An 18630-nucleotide genomic window follows, 5' to 3' on the forward strand; every position below is an offset into this window, starting at 1 on the left:
AACACGCCGAGGGCGGGGCTCCACCGCGCTGAGTGAAAGCAAGATTAACCAATGAAAGTAGAGAAGTGTAGCCAGAGGAGGCGGGGCAGTAGAAAGAACTGGAACACGTGGAAGGAGACAGCAGCGCAGTTGTGAACGCAACAATGGGGGGAGTTGTGCAACAGAAAGTAATGGAGTCATGTGCACACCCACATATTTATACAGTCATTACTGGTGGAAAGTACTGTTACCATACTGTTCTTAGGTACAATTTTAAGATACTGTTCTAAAATATATGAACTTCTAGAAAACTAAATATACGTTTTACTTCCTCCCCTTTTATTATAATAAAATACAATCAGCACCATTCCCATGTACACAAACACTTGCGGAATTTGCACAGTTTATGTTTAAGCCAATCAGGGGAAAATAAAGTAATGACCACATGTGTCCAGCACAGTTTCTTCAGTGGCGGTGTTGTGTACACTGGGTGGGACATGAGCTGTTCTTTGTTCATTTGTTTGGTCAATTAGTGAATGGGGGCAATGTTAGTCTGGAAGAAACTACTCCCTAGCATGAAACTCATGATAGGAGAGGCTTCTTCTATGATCAGTGTAATCATAAGATAAAAAGGGATCACAAGTTTATTCGTATTTGTAGTGACTCTTCTCACTAAGCAGTCAAGTGGACCCAAACTACACTAGCAAAATGTAGTTTACACCCCTGCACTATAATCACTTCAGTCACTAAGCGGCAGTCTTTAGGACTGGAGATGCTGGCATTCATCTGGCATTGCTATTTTGATTTTTTTCTTTTACTGCGCCATACACATACATACACAGTAAATTAAAAGAGAAAGCCAAAGGTTTTTTTTTTTTTAAAAAACACCCTTTATTCTTCTTAATTCCACTTTTCCCTTCAGAAATGTCTATTATGCTCAGTCCTTTTCCCCATGATTGAGCAGGTTAATGGAGATTGTAAGCGGTTGTGCTTTAGATATGAAGTGTTGATAAAATAAAATAAGGATGGCAGGCACTTCTGTCACATGAGGTATGCATAAATCAAATGAAACAAACAGTATCATCGTCTGGTCATTCAAGGCGCATGCTGGCTGTGTGCAGGTAGGTGAGCTGTGGGCTCTACACACAGTGCAGTGCCCAGGCCTTTGGCTCTGTGCGGATAACTAATGTAGCACGCTGTCAGGTTTGGGATAGCCAAACAGCTTAAAGTCTGGTTCATACAGCTTGTACAGTTCTCTCCTCATTGTTAAGGGAATCTGGCCAAACCAGTCCCTTTCCCAGCTGGTTGCAGTATGGTTTTGGGACCCTGAAGGGAAGCGTACCAGATGATCCACCTGCAGAAGTTTGAGTAGGTGTTCCGCATCAGTTTCCAGGGTTTCTAGTCGTCCGATGAAGTCATACTTGACCTGGCATGGATGGCACAAACGGTACACCTGAAACACACAAAAAGCAAGTGTATACTTTTAAAACCACATCAGTTTATCAGCCACACAACTCTTTGTGTGTTTATTATTTTAAATTCTTCCATTTCTTTTTTTTTTTTTAATCAAATACAATTGGCAGTAATATCCCAACAGTGCAAGTTGTAATGTATCTGTTCCTATCAGGAAACACTTACTGTATGAATAATTTTTTTAATATCAACCTTCTGAACAATGCAGTGTCAATATTATTGATACATTATGTGTAGGTTTTTAAAGACTTTTCAAAATTTTTTTACATATACAGAATCCAGTCATCTCCAACTGTCATATTTAGCCTTACACTACTTGTGTGTGACAAATACCTGTCGCCAGTGTTCGTTGAAGACGCGCTTCCTCTCAGTCTCTGGATCGAGCAGGTATGAGAGGAACTGCTCAAATGTTGGTTTGATTCCTGCTGCGAATGCCTCGGCCGCCGTCTCCGGCAAGCTCCCCGACGCATTACCGTAACGACGCAGCATGACCGAACCAAACTCCCTGTAGAAGTTCTCATTGGGCCTTAAAATACACACACAAATAGACACAATGTAATAATTCAGGGAAACTACAGTTTAAAATTCCCTCAAAAATATGTTTTACCCTGAGTGTCTGTTGTTTGTTCTGTACAATATTTATACACAGTTAGACACGACGGGAAAGGTCTAAAAAGTTAGTTCAAATGATCTTCGATCACTGATTTAACCAACAGTCATTAGCATAGGACAAGCAGTTACAGGTACTGGGTAGATGGCATTAGTCTCTTCTCATTCAGACAATCAAGCCTAAAATATTGTAAAACACTATTGTCCAACACCTGTAGGTAGCTCCGTGTCCTTGAGCAAGAAAAGCATCCCCAAACTGCTCCTGGGAGAGTCTTTGCCTGTGTTATACGTAGTTTTATGACACACATAAAGGCCATCATCTTGCAAGGCAGTTGCCCTTCAAAGGTCTAGATTTTTTTCAATTACAAACAAAAATCTTTTAAGAAACTTTAATGGCGGTGGCCTTTGAAGCACATTTTTCTGCTTGAAGCCAATGTACATGCACAAACACACACACTGTCTCGATCATTTTCTTTGCCATGCTGTAGCAGGTGGAAACACACCTTCCAAACTTGTTCCTGAAGGCAGATATGAGACGCACGAAAGGGTCTCGTACAAACAGAAATTTGGTGTAGTGCTGGAGCTTGAGTGCCATCAAGTGGCGGGACAAAGAACCATAGTTGCGCCAAAACCTGGTAAAAGACACACAGACACGCACACAATGAGATGTGAGATCTTCTATTCATCAGTGTCAGTGACTTATAAGTTGTAAATGTGGTTCTTTATGGTAAAAAATAATCCAGATTCAGTAGAAGTTTAAAATCATAAAACCTTTCATGATGTCTCTTAATAAGTTGAAAATAATCAAAAAAAATCTGTTGCAGAGGAGAAAAAAGCATGTTGTGTACTTTGACTCAGACAGAAAAGTCAATGTTCAGACGCTAAACACTGAAAGCTCCCATGAGGTGGAGAAAGGTCTGTCTGTGCTGAAGCACCAAGGCCGCCTCTTTCCACTCTCCTTTTCCAAGTTTCGACTCAAGTAAAAAAAACGGCTTTAGCTCACTGATAGTTTGTCAACCTCACCTTCCAAACAAATGAGAACCTGAGTCTTATCACAGAACATTCAGAAACTGACTGACGAATGCATGTGCATTTAAAAATGACTGGAGACAAACACAACATAAAGAAACGATTACTCTGGCATTTCCTGCAGTTCCTAAAATTCCTACACCATGCTCCTAAAATATTTCGTAGGACATTTGGAAAGCAGGACAACACTTAATATGGTCAGCCTGACTCACTTTTATTTCACTGACTCGCTGTGGAGCTGTTTTTTGCTCCTGGCTCTACACCGAGATTTACAAGTGTCATTATGGGATGGAGATATTTGGTTTGTTTGGCTGTCCACTTCCTGTTGAGATAAATTTGGTCTCTTTGGGTTTTTCTATGTCGACTTGCTAGGAATGTTTTCACTGAGTTGTTTAACAGTTTACCGTGGGCTTTTGATCTCTCTGTGTAGGACTGTGGTTTTGTGTATGTCATAGGTATTTTCTGTGGAATGCAAAAATTGTTTATTTCAAATCAGAAATCAGTTTTATAATAAGTTCCTGCTTGCTACATTGATATGTATATGCGAAACCCGAGTGCCCTTGATTAAAAAGTTGCATATCTATGGTAGGCCTAAAACTGTAGTTTATATTTTGTTAGGTTTGCTAACAGTCATGTTCGATGATGACTGTTTGATCAAATGCTGAAGAAGGCTGTGGGTATAACACGTTTTTTTTTTCTCTGTCTGCTGCTCATTCACTTAAAAAAGATTATTTGAAAATGCCAGTCTTTAAAAGAGTAGAACTCGCAATCAATGCAGATGAGTTTAACGATGATGACCGGGAATATTCTTGTATGATTGTTTGGGAACACAAATCATTTCAAGATCAAATAAATAATTCAATAATATGAGAATAAGTATGATGAGTATACTTGGTGAGTGGTACAAGGTGAATGTGAGTTTTTGACATCAGTGTTAAAAAATCTGCTACAAAGTAGATATACAAAAAGGATCTAATCAATGGTTAGCAATTATAATCTATTTAAATAGTGCTGGAACATCTATTCACCTTCTAGAATGTATCTATTCAAGTACTGTACTTTACTTGTATACAATTTTGAAGTTTTCATAGATTCATTTTTCTATGGCCCTTTTCTATGACACCACCAGAGCTATGTGAGGATGCTGTTCACTGACTTTACCTCTTCTTTTATTACCACAATACCATTTTTGACAATTTAGCTAGCAAATTACTGCACTTGGGCCTTGTCCGTGTCATCTGCACCATCATCTTGGACTTTTTGACAAATTGCTCCTGGTGTGTTAAACTTGGTCCCCACATATACTCCTCCATCACACTGAGCACTGGAGCTTGTCCAGACTGTGTGCTGAGTTCACTTCTCTATAAACTGTGCACCTGTCCACTCATCGAACATCATTTTAAAATTTGCTGATAAAACAGCTGTTGTTGGGCTCATCTCAGGAGGAGAGGAGACAGCATACAACACCTTCCTCATCTCAACAGAGCCAAACCATTATTAGGCTCCTCTCGTTCCATCCACCACTTGTTTGAACTGTTGCCCTCTGACAGGCACTGCAGATCAGCCAAATCAACATCAAAATTAAAAGACCTCCCTTTCCCTGCCAAGGCCATCTGCATCCTTAGCTCCAATCTTCTCCTTTCCTTTCGGCTGTTCACTTTCAGGGGTCACCGCAGCCAATCATCTGCCTCCATCTAATCCTATCCTCTGCATCCTCTTCTCTAACACCAACTTACTTCATGTCCTCACTCATTACAGCCATAAATCTCCTCTTTGGTCTTCCTCTAGACCTCCTGCCTGGCAGCTCCAACCTTGAACTCTGTCACACCTTCAGCACACCTCACCACGGTCTTACAGCTCTCATACATGTCCTGCACCAGTCTAACATACTTCTCTGCCACTCCAGACTTCCTCATACAATACAGCAGCTCCTCTCTCAGCACCCTGTCATACGCTTTCTCCAAATCTACCAAGACAAAAGGCAACTCCCTATGACCTTCTCTGTACTTCTCCATCAGCATCCTCAAAGCAAATATTGCATCTGTTGTACTCTTTCTAGGCATGAAAACATATTGCTGCTCACAAATGCTCACCTCTGCTCTTAGCCGAGCTCTTACTAATCTTTGCTACTTCCTGCTCCACACCAGTCACCTCTTCTGCTCTTCGTTCCCTTTCATTTTCCTCATTCCATCCTTATCCTTAATCACTATAACCTGCTGCACATCCTTCCCATCTCTATCTCCCTGTCTGGCCAACCTGTACAAATCCACCTCTCCCTCCTTAGTGTCCAACCTAGCATACAAGTCATCATATGCTCTTTGTTTGGCCTTTGCCACCTATACCTTCACCTTACGCTGCATCTCCCTGTACTCCTGTCTACTGTCTTCAGTCCTCTCAGTGTCCCACTTCTTCCTAACTAAACTAGCTAACTTCTTTCTTTGTATACTCGTTCCACCACCAAGTCTCCTTGTCCACTTTCCTCTTTCCAGATAACACACCGAGTACCCTCCTACCTGTCTCCCTGATCACATTAGCTGTAGTGTTCCAGTCATTTGGAAGCACCTGCTGACCAACCAGAGCCTGTCTCATCTCCTCCCCTGAAAACTTCACAACATTCTTCCTTTTTCAATTGGCATGTGTTTTATGTCATATGCACTTCCCTACCTTATTTTATTATATGCAAGACTATTTTCTACTAATTTTTTAATTTTATTATTTGTATTTCAATGTCCTGCGTTTTTTTTTTCCATGTCTGTTTTTAGGCACCAAATAGAGTTACACGTTTTATTCACCATTTTTGTTGTTTGCAGCACTTATGGCAATAAAGGCAATACATTTTTTACCCTGCTACAGATTTTTACAGACTAGTTAATTTCCAATAAAGACTTATCATAATCCTAAAATTATCATGGATTGTTATAAACTAACAGTTTATTACGTTGGTAAAGTTAGGTTCACTTAAACATAACGATGCTATTTACATGTACATGCAATATTATTAATAGCCAAATTATGTATATGCAGTATGATGTATCTCAGTGGGGCCATTTTTACATAATACTTTAAGTTTTGCTACTTCAAGGACACCCAACCTACTTATTTATACAAATATTTTGAAAAGGGTATTTTACTTGTAATATTTTTATACTGCATTACTTGTTTAAGTTAAGTAAAAGCTCTTTCAGCAATTAATTCACTACTGCATCTCAGCAAAGCAATGCTGAGTATTTATACATGTTTGTGTGTCTGTCCGTGTGGGTGTCATACTTGGCAAAAGTGAGGTGGAGAGAGGAGTTGTGTACGAGGTCAGGGGGGACAGCCTCTGGGTCAGTGTAGGGTTTTCCTGTGGACGGCGAGATCAGAGACTGAGACAAAACCACCATGATTCTCTTCCAGTTGGTGCACGCAACCTAAGCAGGAAACAGCAAAGAAAGAAAGGAAAGAATGCAAAAACAAAAAGGAAGTGTTTTGAAAAAGAGAAGAGGAACAATGAGCACAATGAAGAGCTCTGATTTTTATTTTTCTTGCTGTTTTTATTACACTCGCATCCACGCACAGTGAACTCCAACTCACCGCCCACATGGTCACACAAATACACACAGAAACACACAAGGCGGCTGTACCTTGGGAACGTAGCAGTAGATTATCTGGTGTTTATCGTCCACTATTAGGTGATCCAGCTCCCTGTTGGGGACCTGCTCAAATGCTCGAGTCCTTCCAGGGAATTCCACAGCATCCTTTCCCAAGCACACATCCATAATTGTCTGCTTCCTCGCTTCCTGTTCCTTGTTGTCAAAATAGGTTTTACTCCTCTCCCTCTCGTCATCCTGCCTTATTTCCTCCCTCCTCTGTCCTTCTTTGTCCTCCCTCACCTCTTCTTCAGCTGCTTCCCTTGGCTTCTCAGGGATGAGGTTTTTACTGGGAGTGATAGTGCCGGTGGTGGTGGAAGAAGTGATCTGGGCTTCGCTGGTGGAGGGAGAAAGTGTAAGGTCTGTAGCTAAATCAGAGGGGAGAGACTCGTGTTTGGGGTTTTGCAGTGGGTAGAGATTGAAGCCCCCGACGTCGTCCCAGTAGATGATAATCAGCAGTATCATAAACAAAGACCCTAGGATGAATGCCACTCGTAGACCTCGCCATATTCCCATGGTTTTACCACAACCAAGAGTCGTGATTGGCAAACAAAAAAACAAGAGGTTATCTCAGCTCCATGGTGGCTTTGAATCACGGAAGGAGACACTTCCTGATTGTTAGCTGCAACTGAAAAGAACAGGAAATGTCACTAAGACCCAGGTTGCTCTTGTAAAATAAAAGGATTGAGCAAGCAGAGACTTTAAAAAAAAACACGAACTGGCTGTTATAGAGAAATATAAGCAGTGAGATACCAGATTTATTCTTAAATTCTTAGAGAATAAACCATAATTTAGCATCTTTTGTGGCTGAACCATCATAACAGTTTCTCAATACAGATTAATCTACTCAGTAGCAGGTAAAGTAGTTTTTTAGCCTGTGTGAGTTTTTTTCTGTATTCGTCTACTTTTGTTTTTCTTATAGTCACACTATGTCTTGAAGAGTTGGGCAAATTAATAAGTATATGTATAAGTGTATCAATTGTATTGGCTTTGACGTTTTTGCCTTTGGGGTGCTTTTGTATAACCATAACCCTAAACTTCAGTTAGCTCCACCTCTTTTAAGTAAAACCTACTGTATCTTAAAGCAAGACCACCAGTAATTTACTCCATTACTGCCTTTCTACATAAGTATTGGCAAAAATACTTCCCCAGGTAGCTAAAAGGGCTTTCCCCTGTAATGCAGGGAGCTCAAGTGACCTGAATATGTCCCCAAATTGGGACAAGTACACTGGGCCTGAACACAGCCAAGTGCATACCGCTCTCATCTTGGTCCATTTTAGCTGGCTTGCTGCGGCCCTCATGGCCCATAGTTGGACTAAATGCTGCTAAATGTGTCAATCCTCATCCCAAAGTGGCCCAAACGCCATCAACCTAAACAGGTCCTGGCCCAAATAAGCAGCCTACCTGGGTCTTCTTCCACTGAGATGTGGCCAAATCAATATCTTTAAGTCCAAACTATTTAAACTGTAAAAGTAAAAAGTACATATGGCACTAAGGACTCGCGTGTTGTTTGGAGCAGGGTGTCGGGGCCGTGGGATCCTCAGGCTGTGTCCCTGGCGCTCAGCTGTCACCGAGCTGTGAACAAACGGAGCTGACAGGGCGGTGGGGGTGGAAGCAGCTCTGGTCCAGGACCCGCCGAAGAGTCTACTCCCCTTATTGTTTGCCCCATAAAATCATCTGCTGTCGGAAAAAATGACGGTGCTAATTAAAAAAAAAAAAAGAAAGAAATCTAGAGAAAAGCAGAAAAAGAAAAGAAACTCCGGCTCATATTTCAACCAAGAAAATTAGTGGTTGGTGGTGTTTCTTTCCACTAGGTATCAGCTCCACGTTGACTTGATTGGGGGAGATCTCTTAAGTCAAATCAACCCCCCCAAAAACACACACACACGAAAAGACAAAATACTAAAATCTCCTGTGTGGAGCTCTGTAGAGCCACTTTCTCTGGTTTTCTAATTGTTTTTAAAAGATCTCAGTTAATAATGTTTTTATTGTTCCATCACTCCCTCTCGTGCAATATTCGCCGGAAAACAGCCTTTTATTTATTCACTACACAAGTTAAAGCGCAAGTCCCCTTTCACACTGTCCCTCTGTCCTGCAAACTGCACGCTTTCATTTTGACTCCGCGACCTAAACACTGGACTTCTTCTTCTCCACAAGCCACCACCTCACGCTCCTTCTGAAGAAAGAGTTCGGTTCGGGTCCCTTTAATGTCTCCACACCGGGAGCATCACGGTGGCAATTAAGACATTCTATACTTGAATCTGTCCCCGAGGACAAAAAAACCACACAAATGATCCGTTTTTGGTTTGTTTTGTTATCCTACCGTGCAGATGAGCTCCATGCTGCTGCTGCTCGGTCTGTCCTTTGTCTCCTGCTCGGTGTCCGTCTCTTCGTTTGTCCCTCAGCCCGGGGATGAGACCGGGCAGACACGACAGGACCGTGGCAGACTATGCTCTCCACAGAATGGAGCACACTCTCGCGAGATTTGAGGACACCAACCACCCACGCTTCCACACACACACTCCAGTTTTATTTGACACCACGCCGTACATAGCTCCCGCATTTTAGCCTGTGAAATTATACACCCGCCTATGCATATGGGTGGTTCCCAAACTAAGGTCCGGGGACTCCCAGGCGGCCCCAGAGGATGCTGCAGCAGAATTAGGGAGGGTGCAGCCAGTGGTGCAAAGAGCTGATATGTGTGTTAGCCTTCAGTATAGGCCAACATAAATCATAAACAAGATATTGTGCATAAACTGTGTTTCTATTTAACTAAAAGCAAAGAAGTGATGTAGGCTGGGAGGGGTTACAAAGGTATTTCTAAGGCTCTGGGACTCCACAGATTTCCTGACTGGAAACAACAGTGAACTAAACCAGAAGTGGTTGGCCTTCTGAAATCAGTTTAAGAGCACAGGAACAGCTCACCCATAAATTCAGGAAAGAACCAAGGACAACATAGAAGGAAGTGCAGGCCACTTAATCAAAGAAAGACACTGGGCGGGAATGAGATGAAAACCACTCAAACCAAGAGGAACCTTTTACAATTCTGCCATAACACTTACATTTAGTCATTTGGTGACTGCCTTTTTCCAAAGCCACTTAAAGGTTGAAACAAGCAACAAATTTAAGCCAAGTAGGAAACTATAAAGATACTTTGAGCCAGTGGTGGATCAACATATCAACTACACAAAAATGGGTCAAATGTAGCCAGCAGCATGTATTTCCTGAAAGAAGCTTCTTTGACCCAGTGGCCTAATGGTGAAGCATACATTGCACCAACACTGAGTCATAACAACTCCCTGGTACGAGATAAATTTAACCCTTATTGTGTAACTCAATTGGCCCAACTCTGTATCATAACCAAGGAATCTTTATAGCCATTGTCCTATTATATGTGGTGTAAACCAAACACCAATTCCATGAAAAGAAAGTACAAAAATACAGACAAACGTGGTGGTTGTGTGGGGGCGCACGGAGGTTGTGTGGGGGCGTGGGGCTGCATCAGAGCCAGTGCAACTTCAGGGAAACAAATTCTGCTTTATTCCAGAGAATCCTGAATGACTCAGTCTGTGAGTTGAAGCTCACTGGGTTATGCAGCGAGACAATGATCAGCAAGACGAAACAGTCTAGTATGAGATAAACACAATGGGAGAAGAATTTATTAGGGGGTTGAATATTTTTCCACAGCACTGTATGACTAAGGTTCAACAGCTGCTTCTCAATGAGTATTTATAACATCTGTGAGCTGATGGGAAAATGAAAGGGTGGCTGCTGTCTCCACATCAAGGACCAGGCTGCTCACCAGAAGTCTGCTGGAAGTCATAATCCCAACAGCTCTTTTTCATCAAAAGTCAAAAATTCAGTCAAGGCATTTTGCCCAGAAGAGCAAAAACAAGTGGTTTAGATTTACAGTTTCACCCCAACATTGAAGACCAGATGGAACAATATTTGAATAAACCCTTGCCAATTCAGCAACAAACATGCTCTGTAATGAATCCAAGTGAAAAGTCTGTTGTTGATTTTGAATGATGTCTAATGTTGCAGCCTATTGAATATGAATCATGGTTCAGATTGTTTGTTGGGTGCATTTCCTCCATGTTCATGTTAGACAATGTCTGATGTCATGTTAGACTCTGTTAGACAAAAAAAAAAGAAAAAGAAGTCATTAGGTAACTGTTGCAACGGCTCGGTAAACATGCATTAGGTCTGTGAAGGTTAATGAGGTAAAAGACCTCTGTAGCCTATAGTGTGAATATACAGATTGACAGTGAAACAACACTTTCATTATGGCTGAACCCTAACGATTAATGACCCTAAATGCTGCTGCACATCGACAGTTAACTGCTGTCAGCTCACTTCACGCTGACTTCTGCTGAATTGGTTTGTCCCGATGACAGGGAAGGAGAAATGCACAACTGTAACTGTTGAACAGACAAAAACAAAGCCTTCTGACATATTTATTTGTATTATATGAGAAAATGATGCTGCATTTAACATCCAGCAAGCAGATTAAAGAGCCTGTGTTATATTTGAGAAAACTCTAGGCAACTTTCACCTTAATGAAAGAGCAGCTGTCCAGAGAAAAGGAGAGAACTAGTGATCGTGGTTCACCTAAAATATTTTCATTCCAGAAAAATACACAGTAGTTATGAAGCAGAGAGGGACCGTGATACAGAAATGTTTTGAATGATGGTGGAAAAAAAAAAAAGAAATCAAGACTTATGCACCACTTAAGCACATTTTTCTTACAGCGTATGACCAGGTGCTGAAGCCACTAATAGCAGTTAGAGGATGTGTCCGCAGCTGGATTTAGGCTGAAACACATAAGCCCCAAGGACACAGTTTATGACATGTGAGGTCTTCCAAACAATCCGGTTTAAACTCAATTTCAACTGAATTGCAGCTAGCGTTAACAATAGAACTGCCTCTATGTTTTGGGAAGATGACTCAAGGATGAAGCTGGATAAAAATAAACTGCCACTATGAGTAAACTGTACATACATAAAGCCAAGTCGTCATATATATATAAATTATAGGACCTAACATAACAAAATATCAGTGTTTTTTATAAAATCTTACTAAAAAAGGAGGTAATGTTTTAGGTGTCTTATCTCTTGAGAAGCTTCTTTCACCTCACAGTTAATCACGTTTAATGGATAATAGATTAGGAAATAGGCTTGGGCGGCTGTAGCTTCACAGGATCATTGGTTCAATCCCCAGTCCCGGCTATATGCCGAAGCCTTTCTGGGCAAGAAATTGAACCCCAATTCCCATCCCAAACTGTGCAGCGCTCGGTAGATATTGGGGAGGGATGCGTCAGAGGAAGCGCATCCGGTGTTTAGCTCCTCTCTCTCTTATCTGTACATTTAGCTGAATGTCTGTAATCATGGCAGTGTCGCTACATACAGAACAAAACAACTACCGCCATAATAAAAAACCAAACACTTAAGACAGAGCCAGGTAATGAGTTTGAATATTTATTTAAATTTATGCCCACTGTGCAACCCCTCCCTGTGGGAAAGCCTAGTCTGAAAGGAGGAGGATACAGGCCACTATATCGCCACATCAGCACATTTATTAACCAGGCTACTTGTTTATTCACAACACCTCCACTGCCCACTGGTATGGCACTCTGTGCTGCCCTATGATAACACACTAGCATGCTAGTTCAGAAACAGCCCCTGGAAGAAGAATGTCCAATAAAAGCTGGGGCTGAGATTAGACAGTGACTGACTCTAATTAATGAATAGAAAAGAAGAGGCAGTATTTCTAAATATCAAGTCCCAGAGGGAAAAAAACAGGGCGGATGACTGTGAGAGACAGAGAAAACACCGAATTGAAAGTATCCTCTGTTGTCTCTCGATGTGGCTGCTGATCCGCAAGGTGTGTGTTGATGATGTCACTGAAGTTAAGCGATGGGGCTCTTTTATGAACCCAAAGATTCACAGCGTGGTTGTTGTCCTCTCTCCTCCTTCCACACAAAAACAGATGGACTGAGAAAGAGAAAATGTTAATATCAAAATGATTGCATTTCCATTTTGGCTGATTCACATGAATAACAGAGTGTAACACACAAAGAGTGCTTTTTAAATGGGGTAGATTCATCAATAAAATGCAGATACAGGGAGGCGACTATTGTTCCCATGTTGTCTAAGTGTTGTGTTTTGTTCAAATTTTTGAGTTTGAGTACAGAAAAAAGAAACTTTTATTTCACAATTTCACGGCTACATAAAGACAAAGTTCCATCATTTCAGCCACTTCCACATTCAATAATTAATTTCAATAACCCTTGAAACGTTTGTGCCATTACAAATACTGTTTTGTTTTTCGCTTTTTCATGGACTGGTTGTAGACTACATTATGGCACATGTTTGAGACAAATTGCAAATAGGCAATAGGTTTTTTTTTGCTGGAGCTTTCAAACAATCTGAAAGTCTTCATGCAAGCGTTACCTGCGTAGGGGACTACAGATCTCCAAGGGGAATGATTTCTTCGTTGATAAAAAACTCAATGGTCTCCTCCTCCCAGTCGTCCACATTGCTGTCAAGCTCATCAGTATCCACTCCTGGAGCACAATCGAATGTGAAATAGATTTTCTTATTTAAAAAACTTTACAACTGCAGAGGGACTAAATCTTTAGGAGTATCAAATTGAGAGATCCCACCTCCTCTAAGCTCAAGGCGGATGCTCTTCTGTTCTTGATAGATCTGCTGTGCCGTCTCCCTGTATTGGCGGTATTCCTCCATCATGGTCCTGCGCTTGTCCACCAGCTCCTACTCACACACACAAAAGATTCAGTATTTTGTGTTAACATGCTTTTGTGACTAAAGGATTTAGCTAAAGACATGGAACGGGTCAAACCTTAGAAGCCTTGGACTGGCTCAGACGATCCTTCTGCTCAAATATTTTTGAGTATTTCTTAAGATCCTTCTTTATCAGCTGTAAGAGACAAAGGGATATTTACTTCAGTGTAAAAAGCTGCAAGGCCATAACAGTATTTATCAAGATATATGTACCAAGTGTATATAAATACCAACTGTACCTTGATCTGTTCTACACTTAGCAGAGTTGGGGGTCTGGGTCTCCAGAGCAGCTGACAGAAACGGTCCTTGTTGTTTTTCTGAAGAAGACGACCCTGGAATGTCCACAGCCAGTATGCATTGTCCACCTAGACAGAGGGACAGGCCAAGGTCAGTGTGAATTTTCACCTGTCAAACGTGAACTGGACTGGTGGGATAGTGATGGAGCAGTAAGTAACCTTGTGACTCCACCAGGAGACAGAGGTGACAACATAGCGTCCAGTCGGGTCCCATTCCACATCAGAAGCCATATAGTGCTCTGCTATGTTCATCATGGTGCAGTCTGACGTGTCCACAAAGGCAAGAGCTCCGTTCATACTGCACACAGAAAAAAAGTGAAGGTTTTACACACACTTATCAGTACTTACAAACATCTGAGTACACACATCAGGCCCTTCGCTCTCATATGTCAGGCTCTTTTTGACTCACTTACACAATTACAATCACACACACACACACACACACACACACACACACACACACACACACACACACACACACACACACACACACACACACACACACACACAGATTTAACTGACCTCCTGAGTCCAGCCAGCACCATAAACTGTCCCTGGGGGCTCCAGAATATGCTGTTGGCCTGCTGCTTGTCAAACATCTCTGCAGGAAACAAACAAAAAAAAAATTCACACATTCACATTCAGCAGTGCGTGTCTCTAACTGTGCCATATATTGTCATGTAACGTCAATAGTAAGATCAGCACAACTGCCCAATCTACTCACTTATGAGGTCAATCTTGCCGTTGTTTTTGACATGATAGAAGGAGGCGTTGATTCTGGGAGATTCTCCATGCAGGACAGCAAACTTGCTGCCGTTAGGCTCCCATGCAAAAGCTATTATGCTTTCTGGAATGAAAACAACGCAAATTCAGTTATATTTTTATCAGAAGCAAATTATTACTGTTATTTTGTGTGTTAAATAAGTTCTTACCCTTCATCTCCACCACATCAACAGGAACCTGCTTTTCTCTCATGCGGAAGATTTCAAAGTTGGTGACAACACCCTAAAGACAAAAAAAATAAATTTAGCTGTTGATTTTGAACCACTCCCTACCCATCTGTTTCTCTCTTTCTCCTCGTACCTGTGTTCCTTTAGGAGTCCTGTCTACTTTGACACACAGGTAATCTCCATTCCTCTGCCAGTGCAGTTTGCAGTCGACAACGTTGAAGAGGTTCCGGACCCGGATCTCCTGACGGGAAGGCATCTGCATCAGAGTCACTCTGGCTGGGATGTCTTTGTCCTCAGGGACCCAGAACGCTATGATGTTGTCACCAGGAGACCATGAAAAGTCCCTGTGGATACACACAAACAGATTCTTGTCACTATTTCTATAGAGATTGCTGTCACAATTCAAAATTGTGAGATGTTAATATTTAACATCGATATATATTTAATGCATTTAATTAATTAATTATTAAGGACTCTTACTTGATCCCGGTAATCTTTAAACTCTTCTTGTCGAGCAAGCCCATAGACTGATATGAAGACAAACATAGGTTTAATCAATTGCACATTCAGCATAAATATAACTCTTAAAGTAAAAATACAAATCTTTGTACATCTACTCACGGGAGTTTCATAGATGCTCAGTGTGTCTGGAGTCATCCTGGCGAAGAACTTTCCATCATGGCTCCATCTAAGCACAAATAATAACCACAGAGTAAACACAAACACCAAACTAAATAACAAATGTAAAAACTTTTTTCTAAGAGAGACATGCAGTGAACTGACTTAAATATGGGCCAGTGTGCAGAGCTCTCGCAATGGAAGCCCCTCTTCTTCTGTCCAGTCAGAATGTCCCAGATGATGATGGCCTGTGGGTCCTCTTTGGTGTCCATCAGTGGACTGAATGTCACAACATACCTGAAAGGAATCATTAAAATGCCTGAAGCTTTAGACAGTGAAGACGATGCAGCTCGCCTAAAAATACCCACTATCCACATGACTAAACAAATGTCAGGCGTTTTGTGAACGTGGTTTTTAAGATTACATTTTATTGTCATTTCGTAAATAAAGAATTTTACACATTAACTAATGTCATTAACACAATTAAAACACCTGTACACATCTCCTCTGCATTAAGAAGTCAACATTCCACTTAGAAATGGGCATCTCTAATGTGAAACTTAATATACTGATATTAGCAGAAATCCCAAACTAACTACCAAATATTTAAAAGTCAGAGTGATTATATTTCTGTACATTTCCTCCTTAGCGCTTAAGAATACTCAACCTTATTATAGCTCACAGTATTCAAACAGATGTGCTAGGTTTAAATTAACTTAGTTTCACACAGATCCCTTCACTTATTAAACACATTACCTCTCGCACGGAGAGAAGTCGATGAGAGACACCCCCTGATGGCTGAATCGCTGAATCTGTTTAAACTTCTCGCCGCCCCACAAGGCAATGCCACGTTGGTGGAATGTGGCCAAATAGGTGCCTTTAGGAGACCAGCGCACGTATGTCTCTGTCCAGCGCTGTATCAAGACACAACAGCGTCATTAGTCTACTGATAATGATTGATGATGGATCAGTCTTGTGATCATTTACTTACGGCTCTCTCTTCAACTGTGAGGGGCTCCTTAGCGTCATTAGAGAAAATGGCGGTTCTTTCTCCAGCTTCGTAGATCACGCTGTACTGGTCTCGGCAATCTGGGTCCTCAATCCAATGACGCATATTTCCCTGAAATTAACAGATTTAATAGGTTTAGGCATATTATATGTTCTGTTAGTCAGCACTCAGGTTTTATCAAACCTCAGTTACTTTAGTTATTAAGGAATCCACCATTCTATCTACCTTAAACATCTGAATGCTGTATACTACAGTGTCATTTGATGCATTACACAAGACAGTGTACTTAACACTAATGAAAACTATATGAAAAGGAAGAAGAAAGAAAAAAAGTATTACTATGTTCTCATATATAAGATATCATGATCTAAGCTACTGAGATATTTAACATGGCTTTAACGAAGCTTGACAATTTAAAATCGACAAAAAAAAAGACTAAATGACCAAAAAAGAAACTCACAAAATCTTTGAAAGGCTGCTTCTCTGGAGTTTCCCACTCATCACTGATGTTCATGTACCTGGAAAAGAAGTCAAACTAAATCATTTTACCTGTCCCACACACATCTGCAGTCGTATTTGTCTTATCAGACATAGCATACTCACTTGTCGAAGTCAGTAAAGAGATTGACCCTGAATGTATGTTGTTTGTCGAGTTTGTATCCGTCTGCGTTCTTTACCGCCTCGAGGGCCTGAGTAGGAGCAGCATACTCCAAGAATATGTACCTGCATGAACAAATATTACATTTTACCCCTTCAATTCACCATTCAGGTACTATACATGGTATGTCAGAGTAAATAAATCCATGAAATGACAGGATCCTACCCTTTGGTCATGCCATCAGCTTCTGGGTAGAACTCTGTGGTGATCTTGCCAAACTTGGAGAAAATCTTGTGTATGACATTCTTCAGTTTCTCCAAACGCTCTGGGCCCACCTGAGGAACGTTGTCCACCACCACCACGGAGTCTATGCCATCAGCCTCCTGGGGCTTCTCCCTCAGGATATCACCAAGAAGTTCTGAAGAGAAGAAGGCAACCATATTATCCTATCATGTTTCATTTTCTATTTTAAAGAATATGCATTACATTTATTGAAAGGTTATATATATTCCTTGTCACCTTAAATCAGTTATGTTTTGAACAGTAATAAATACTCCTGCAAGACATCCTACCTTCATAAAAGTACTGTAATATACTGAGAAGAGCATGGTTTGCTTACAGGTCCAGTAATCCAATAAATTGTTAAAGTAAAAAAAAAAAAAAACAGCAACGTGTTTCTAGCTTCTCACATGTGGGCATTTGCCACATTTGTCTTGGCACATAGGACAATATGGGATGTCTTTGGGGTTTTGTACTGCTGCATGGATACAAGTATTAAAAAAAAAGGTTATTAGCAAAAATCTGCAATAATTGTTCAAATAATAGACATTTTAACAACATTTTACTGAAGATTTTCCACAAATCCCTGGAGACTGTTAACAACCGCAAAATAAACATGAAACACTATTTAAACGGATTTATTCGCTTTTTATCTGCAGATGTAGGTTGAACTTTACATAGATATCAAAGCTAGGTTGCCTTAATAGCTGCTCCTGGTAAGGGAAACACTGCAAGGTTGCATTAGTGGTCTTGACGATCCATTTAACTACAACAAAATGTTTCCTATAATTGTGCCATTTCAGTTTTTCAAACGGCAAGAGTAGAATGAGTCGTTGTCTGGGGTCTGGGAGAGGCTTCAATGGGCGTCAAACGGAGCTATGATAACATCGATTAATGTTAGCTGGTGCTTTATAAAGCTTTTAAAGTTCTCTCACTGTAAATTAAACTCAAACATCTAGATATTGGCAACCGGCCACTATTTCGGAATCCAGGAAGGCAAATGCACAATCTAGTTAGCTTGTTAGCATCGGTAGTAACACCACCGTTTATCCCGGCAAAGCAGCTCCTAGCTAACGGGTAGCACCAGGCCAGAAAGCCGGCGTCTTTCCTACTGCCGCTCACCCTCATCATCGATGTCGTCCACGTAATCCTCCGGATCACTGAAGGAAGGCTCTTCCTCGTCATACTCAGGGTCGTCCACCATATCCACCGTGTCTTGCATTTAACAAGACTGCAACACGAATTTCTCCGTATACCAGGGCAAAAATCCCAAAAATGAAGAGGCTGACGGCCGTCGACCGGTGCGGCACCATGTGCGTCTACGTGAAAATGGACGATGGGACGGAAACGTATCACCG

The 18630-nt window shown here is 41.2% G+C and overlaps 2 protein-coding genes across 2 annotated transcripts; both read right to left on the reverse strand.

Annotated features, from left to right (window-relative positions):
- Positions 1-697: 697 nt before the first annotated feature.
- LOC137124287 (carbohydrate sulfotransferase 12-like) lies at positions 698-9249 on the reverse strand. The gene is made up of 6 exons (XM_067499129.1): positions 9043-9249; positions 6714-7347; positions 6358-6500; positions 2565-2693; positions 1786-1978; positions 698-1432 (listed from the first exon to the last, which is right to left on the reverse strand). Exons 2-6 carry the CDS (start codon positions 7233-7235, stop codon positions 1163-1165), a joined length of 1257 nt encoding a protein of 418 aa, XP_067355230.1. The 5' UTR covers positions 7236-7347; positions 9043-9249; the 3' UTR covers positions 698-1162.
- Positions 9250-12183: 2934 nt separating this feature from the next.
- eif3ba (eukaryotic translation initiation factor 3, subunit Ba) lies at positions 12184-18614 on the reverse strand. The gene is made up of 19 exons (XM_067499128.1): positions 18395-18614; positions 17219-17411; positions 16999-17118; positions 16856-16913; positions 16378-16506; positions 16143-16300; positions 15552-15683; positions 15390-15456; positions 15249-15295; positions 14902-15112; positions 14751-14823; positions 14543-14665; positions 14341-14419; positions 13978-14116; positions 13762-13887; positions 13581-13658; positions 13384-13492; positions 13172-13284; positions 12184-12712 (listed from the first exon to the last, which is right to left on the reverse strand). Exons 1-18 carry the CDS (start codon positions 18492-18494, stop codon positions 13184-13186), a joined length of 2043 nt encoding a protein of 680 aa, XP_067355229.1. The 5' UTR covers positions 18495-18614; the 3' UTR covers positions 12184-12712; positions 13172-13183.
- Between the last annotated feature and the right edge of the window lie 16 nt (positions 18615-18630).

This window comes from Channa argus, chromosome 3 (genome assembly GCF_033026475.1).
Source record: "Channa argus isolate prfri chromosome 3, Channa argus male v1.0, whole genome shotgun sequence".
NCBI classification, from domain to species: Eukaryota; Metazoa; Chordata; class Actinopteri; order Anabantiformes; family Channidae; genus Channa; species Channa argus.

What these genes read in the sequence shown, in the direction of transcription:
- eif3ba (XM_067499128.1), bottom strand. Translation starts at nt 18,494, where the DNA reads ATGCAAGACACGGTGGATATGGTGGACGACCCTGAGTATGACGAGGAA. An exon ending in TAAGTGTAGAACAGATCAAG is followed by an intron (nt 13,659 to 13,761) that starts GTACAGTTGGTA and finishes TGTCTCTTACAG; the next exon opens with CTGATAAAGAAGGATCTTAA. An exon ending in GCCAGTCCAAGGCTTCTAAG is followed by an intron (nt 13,493 to 13,580) that starts GTTTGACCCGTT and finishes GTGTGTGAGTAG; the next exon opens with GAGCTGGTGGACAAGCGCAG.
- LOC137124287 (XM_067499129.1), bottom strand. Translation starts at nt 7,235, where the DNA reads ATGGGAATATGGCGAGGTCTACGAGTGGCATTCATCCTAGGGTCTTTG. An exon ending in TCTACTGCTACGTTCCCAAG is followed by an intron (nt 6,501 to 6,713) that starts GTACAGCCGCCT and finishes TTTCCTGCTTAG; the next exon opens with GTTGCGTGCACCAACTGGAA. An exon ending in TCAACGAACACTGGCGACAG is followed by an intron (nt 1,433 to 1,785) that starts GTATTTGTCACA and finishes TGTGTGTTTCAG; the next exon opens with GTGTACCGTTTGTGCCATCC.